Raw genomic sequence first — 6,097 nt, 5'->3', positions numbered from 1 at the left:
CAGGAATGGCATAACTCTCTTTTGAAGCTACAACTTACCTGAATTGCTACAGGGAATGCTTGAAGTGTATTTCCAAAGCCTAATACTACACTGAATGAAAACACTATAGATGCATTGAAATAATATCTTTAAACTGTATTTTTTTATTTGCTAACTCAAATTATTCTTTAACATTTTGTGTCCAAAACATTAGTGCATGTATTAAGTCTATGGTAGATCTCAGTAGAGAATCAATAAAGGAAGCATTAGTGGCCAGTGGATTGTATTAAGATGTGGTTTATTTAATATCACGTTTTCAAAATGTACATTTATCAAAGCCCTGACATCAGAGAATAGCTTTTCAAAACAAGGGGAAGAAACACAGAACCTCGTTTTCTGTGACAAAGACACTGGTGGTCTGGTGGTGAAGACAAGAGAAGGGTAGCAGATCCTTTACACTTCGGTTCTAGCAAAGTTTTGACATACAGTTGAAGCTCATATAGTCTCTGTATCACCCAACTGCTGAAATATGGGCTGGATAAAAGGGTAAGGTGGGTGAAAACCTGCCTGGCCTCCTAAGTTCAAGAAGTTGTCACCAGTGGTACAAATTCCAACTAGTGGGCAGTAAGTCATGGGATCCCCTCAGGGACCTCTGCTGGAACCAACACCGCTAAAGGTCTTCACTAATAACCTGACTGATTGGAGGCAGTGCATTCTCAGCACCTTCACTGACAACAAAAACTGGGGGGACCAGGGAAACGATCCTTTCCCTCCATTCTGTACTTGTAGGATTGCAGTTGGACACAGTTGTCCAGTTAGGGGCTCCCCAGTGCAAGACTGGTATCACTGCACTGCAGGGAGCCCAACGGAGGGCTGCCAGGATGGTCAGAGGAAAAGCCCGTACAGAAAGAGATGAAGAGCTGCTTTCGGTTTTGAGATGAGCAGACTAAAAGGAAGCTTACTGTTTCCTACAACTAGTTGACCAGACAACACTCAGAAGATGCAGCCAGATGCTTCCTTAGAACTGCACAGTCATAGGAAAAGAAGCAACAGGTAAATTGGAACAGGGGAATTGGTAACCAGATTGCAGGATTATTAATTTATTTATGTACTTACTTACTGTGAGAGTAGTTAAATACTGAAACATGCTGGCCATAGAGGTTGTGGAAACTCTGACCTTGGAGGCATTCAAGACTTGAGACAGTCCTGAGGAACCTGATCTAATTAGACCTGTTTCAAGCTGGGGGAGTCGGACTACATGACCTCCGGAGGTCACTTCCAACCTAGATTATGATTCTGTAAGAAAAAATCCTAATGAATTCTCCTCAGTTTACAGTGACATTGTTAAAACATATTAGTTAATTTATTATGTTACACTAGTGAAAAGCTGCTGTATACAGCTCCTAATTTTAACAGACCAGCCAGTATCTCCAAAGGAAGAGTTGCAAAATATTTGAGCAGAAAATCAATACATTTTCCTTTTACTTTTAACAAATCTAAGCTAAATTGAGCTGTTGCAAGTGTCTATACAACATAACAAAAAACCTCATTTCTCTCATCTGGGTATGAGTCTGAAATAACAAAATTGAAGCAATTTGGGGAGGAAGTTTCTAAAGTCACTTACCCTGTACGTGACTGTCCAACTTTATCACAGATGTCTAAGATGAGGCCCCAGTCCTCAGCAGTGTTCATCTCACTGGTTGCTTTCTCTGATGAATAAAGTATAAGTAAATCAAAACACAAATAAAATAAGAGAAAAAAAATAAGAATTTAACAAAACTGTCAATAAGGATGTTGCTATGTTACCTCTGTGTATTTTTAAAAATCATATATTAAAACTGTTATACCCAATTCTTTTCCATTTTCAAATGTTCGCTTGTGGCCATGAATTTAAACTCATAAGCAAATAGATATATTGGGGTTCTTTTCCCACATAATAAAGATTATGATAAAAGTAGTACAGCTACCAGCACTTGGGTTTTTCCATTTGCTTGGGTTTTTTTCCATTTGGAACTATAAAGTTTAATAAGATATGAATACCCAAAGCACTAGGTTATCTGTTAGCAGCATCAGATACAATCGCGTTTACCACTTTCTCAGACACCACACTGCTCTGTGTCGCACTTCCTTTCTATGTACTACAACTGAACAACGAGAATTCAACAATTTATTAATAATCACTAAACTTTCATCTCCTCGGTCTCATCTGTGCTTTGGATGAGATATTGCACTGCCCATTTTCAGCTGTAAAGACTGCTAACCCAAAACTAATCTCACAGAAGCCATTGGGACTCTTTCTTCCAAAGCTTTTGAATAGCACAAGTTTTGCTGAAGAGTGAAAAGATAGAGAGGGTAGGTGGAGAAGAAGTATATTCCACTTCAAGAAAAGAAAATAGTCTCTATTTCTCCCCTAGAAAAGCTTAGCTATACAGAAGGTAATAATAAAAGTGTTAAATAAAGGAAACAGTCTTGCACTGCAGCAGTACAGAACATTATCTAAAACACTGATAGACCAGATTGGGGCTGGAGAGGATAAGGAAATGCATGAGCAGTTTCCATTATTCACCAAACAGAAAGAGAATGGGCACAGAATAGTACACAAGCTTTGTTACCTATCCCTGCTTCATCTAATATTTGCCTGTTAATCTAAAAAACACAAAATATGCTTCAGCAGTAAGTACCATGCTTCAGGGAACATCTCAGACTACTTAATTTTATGAAGGGAAGCTCAGATCTCCTATAAAAACTTATCTGCCAGGAAAGATTCATTATCCATATCTTGGAAGGCAAGAGAAAGGGAAGATGCTAATAACTAGCACTGACATAATGCCAGCTGATCAACCAACTACCCTATTTTTATTTCATTCTACTATTGTTCCAAATCATGCTTAGGACTAGTATGGCTAACAATTTGAAAAATTCTTGATTTTTAAATCTTGTTCATAAAGGAAACATATCAATTGTGAAGCAAAAGTTGAGAGGAACACCGTAATTGCAGAATCTACTTAGCATGCCAACTAAAAATGCTAAAACATGAGAATAGAACAATGAGACTGTACCCTGCTTATATCAATTAACATTGTTAAATTACTCCAGAATTTAATTTTTTTTTTAGTTGGGAGATACCTTATAAATACAAGCAAATGAGATAGGTAGAGGGAAAAATAATAAAAATAATTTTTAAAAGGCAATGACAGACCCATAGCAGAATCAGTAATAATTTTCCTTAATTTTCCCCACTCGTTCTTTATTGTTTCAACACAGCCAGCTCTCAGTCATCTGTAGGCAGAATACTCATTGTCACGCACAGTAAGACACCTGAACTGAATGCCTTACATAGAACCATCCCAGGCCAAGACAGCCTTCTATAACCACAGTCCCCAAGCACAGCAGCTGGACTGCTACCAAAGCCAGCCTCAACTCTGAAGCATCAGAACTGCTTTTCAGAAACATCGAGCCTGAGTTGCCTACACTGCATTCCTCAAACTCAGAACAGCTGACAAGTGCAGTCCAGAGACACACGGAACAAACCACATGGAGGTAATTTAATTCCAGGACTCTGCTGTTGCGGTTCGTTGCCAGTTCTGCTGGAGCTGGACCAGCTCTTGTCAAAGTGTGTCTGCACAGTGCTCTCCCCAGCCTCCAGCTCCTCCCAGACTCAGAGCTCCCCCCAGCCTCAAAAACCCACACCCCTCACTCCTGCCTAATGCTTGACTTGAGTTAGGCACGTCCTTCAACAGAGAGCAACCCCATGGAACTGAAACTTTGGCCTTTTCCATTATTCTACATAACAGACAGTTGTCTGCACTTCTGGCAACAACTGATCCTTCTCTCTTCACAGTGTCACCAGAGAGACATGGCACGGCAGTCGGCGAGGTCTTTTACAAACCAAAAAGTAAACTAATGCATGTTTAATGTTTTAGGATAACACTAAACTCTAGTTTATGCTAATTTAAATAGTTTGGCTAGGACTACAAATAAGATGGTGAACGCTGAAATCCCTGATCCATACCAACCACACCGATTACAATCTTTATTTTAATTCTCAATAAAAGTATTCTGCAAACTTATCCATGAATACAATTACACATCTTCTGTCATGGTTACATTCCTTCTCAGAAGTTGAATTTAGCCCTGTATAAAAACCACCGTTTGCTTGCAATGCCTATTCCCTTTTTAGGCTATTTCCTCCACCAACAAACACTAGATAGTTTCTTACCAAATTCCAGCCTAAATCCAAGTTTCATTGTGTACTTTCTGTCTTCTGTAGTAACAAGCATCCATTAATTCCCATGGATAATAAAATTAATTGCAAGACATGAGAAACTTTTTTGCCTCTAGAGTTTTAGTTAAATTCTGCCTCAAATGAGTGCAGTTAAAAGTTAAGGGCATACCATGAATGTTAGCAGTACACTATCTGACATTGCCCACAAAAAAGGCCACTATCTCTATCACAGCATTAGCAAGTGATGATCACTTTTCACCACTCATCACCTTTCACTACCGGAACAGAAGCAACAAAGACACTTTGACAAAATTCCTATGTTACATTGGTGTTTTGTAGACAAAATTGTAAATTAAAGCTACTTAAATTGCTTAAGCCGTTATCACTTGAAATGCACGAATGTGCTCTCTTCTAATGTGAGGCACACATTCACTGCCAAAAAAAAAATTTACGTGTATCCAATATTTGCTTATGATGACTAACCGCTGGCACCTCACCAGCCTTCAGGTACAGCTGACCTGTCATTGTCAAGCGTCTATCTTAGTACCAGAATTAACTCTGATAGGGATGGAAAAACAGATGTTTAAACTCTTAGGGTAGGTTAGCACAGCATATGAACACTTCTAGTTTAAGGTATCTTCTATCTTCCATCTCCGAACAAAAATAAATTCTACCATAGCAACATTAACATTTACTTGAGACCATATTCCTCCACCTCGTCATTGCTACAAAATCTTATTCAACTTAGTGAATGCCAAACCAGGTTCAGGTGACATTTCAGACTTTACTAAAACAAATTTTAAAGATGGTGCTGGCTCCTTCATGAAATCAATGTTCTTTACAACTTACTAATGCTATGTCAAGCACAAAGGAAAATAGGACTACCTGACACAGAGGTATGACTGAATTTTGTCTCTTAATTTTCCAAAGCAGCTCTCTCCCATAAAGCTGTACCACTCAGATCTGAGGCACTGTTTTCCTAGCACAAGCAAGGCCTACAAATTACTGTAAATAACTTTAATCAGCGCAAGGCTATAGAACCCTACTTTGCCTCAGTAGTTTTAAAGTTTTATGACTGTTTATTTTTTTCTTTTTCCATTACAGGTCTTCAATTTTCACCTCTATTTTTCTAGAAGTTATTTAAAGCTATTTTCTCACAATTATTATCTCACAAAGATACATAAAGTGGTAACTACCATCATTTCAAATGAAAAGAATCCTTAGAATTACGGCTTCTTTGTACAACAACAACAATTCTGCACAGTATTAGAATATCTTTCTAAATAACTTCAACAATTTATTATTTCTAAAATAAAAGCATGAGACACAAACCCAGTATAAAATGTATTTCTGCCATTTTGCAAGGTGCAGGCTATGAGATCACAAAACTTCTTCCTTCACACTTCTATTCTCAGAATACTACCCACGTTGAGACAGATCAATACTACCTTGCCCCTCACTCTGTCTCTGATATATATTACACCTAAAAAAGTAGATGTCTAGGAAAACATTAAAAAATAATAAGTAAATATTAAATAAGTAAATATTAGTTATACTTCTCTACAACACACCTTTCAGAGACCAACAATTTGCAGCTTCGTGTCCCGAGTCAGAAGTGGTGCTTTGACTATACAAACATAATCAGTAAAAACCAAATAATTAAGAAAGTGCTCTGAAGCAAAATTTATCTCCTCTGATAGAAATCTCAACTGTGTCAGTGTCTTCAGAATTTCTCAATAAGTTCTAGAACACATTCTCCTTTAAGTAAAATATCTAGATGCTGAAATTACACTTCTGAACATATTTTCTATCTTCCTTTATTTTGTTCTTCAATCAAACCTCTAAATAAGATTTATACAAACCTTAACACCACTCGCCTTGTAGAGAAAACAC

General features: G+C 37.7%; 1 protein-coding gene across 1 annotated transcript in view; it reads right to left on the bottom strand.

Annotated features, from left to right (window-relative positions):
• STAM (signal transducing adaptor molecule (SH3 domain and ITAM motif) 1) overlaps nucleotides 1–1,671 on the bottom strand; it is a gene marked incomplete at its 3' end in the record, with an annotated part of 16,100 nt that extends 14,429 nt beyond the window's left edge. Inside the window, exon 1 of the mRNA XM_009875796.1 lies at nucleotides 1,604–1,671. Within this exon, the coding sequence (XP_009874098.1) occupies nucleotides 1,604–1,671 (68 nt within the window). The remainder of the gene's footprint in view (nucleotides 1–1,603) is intronic.
• Nucleotides 1,672–6,097: the final 4,426 nt, after the last annotated feature.

The sequence above is a fragment of the Apaloderma vittatum genome, unplaced genomic scaffold (genome assembly GCF_000703405.1).
Source record: "Apaloderma vittatum isolate BGI_N311 unplaced genomic scaffold, ASM70340v1 scaffold45118, whole genome shotgun sequence".
Taxonomy (NCBI): domain Eukaryota; kingdom Metazoa; phylum Chordata; class Aves; order Trogoniformes; family Trogonidae; genus Apaloderma; species Apaloderma vittatum.
This window is presented reverse-complemented; position numbering and strand designations above follow the sequence as displayed.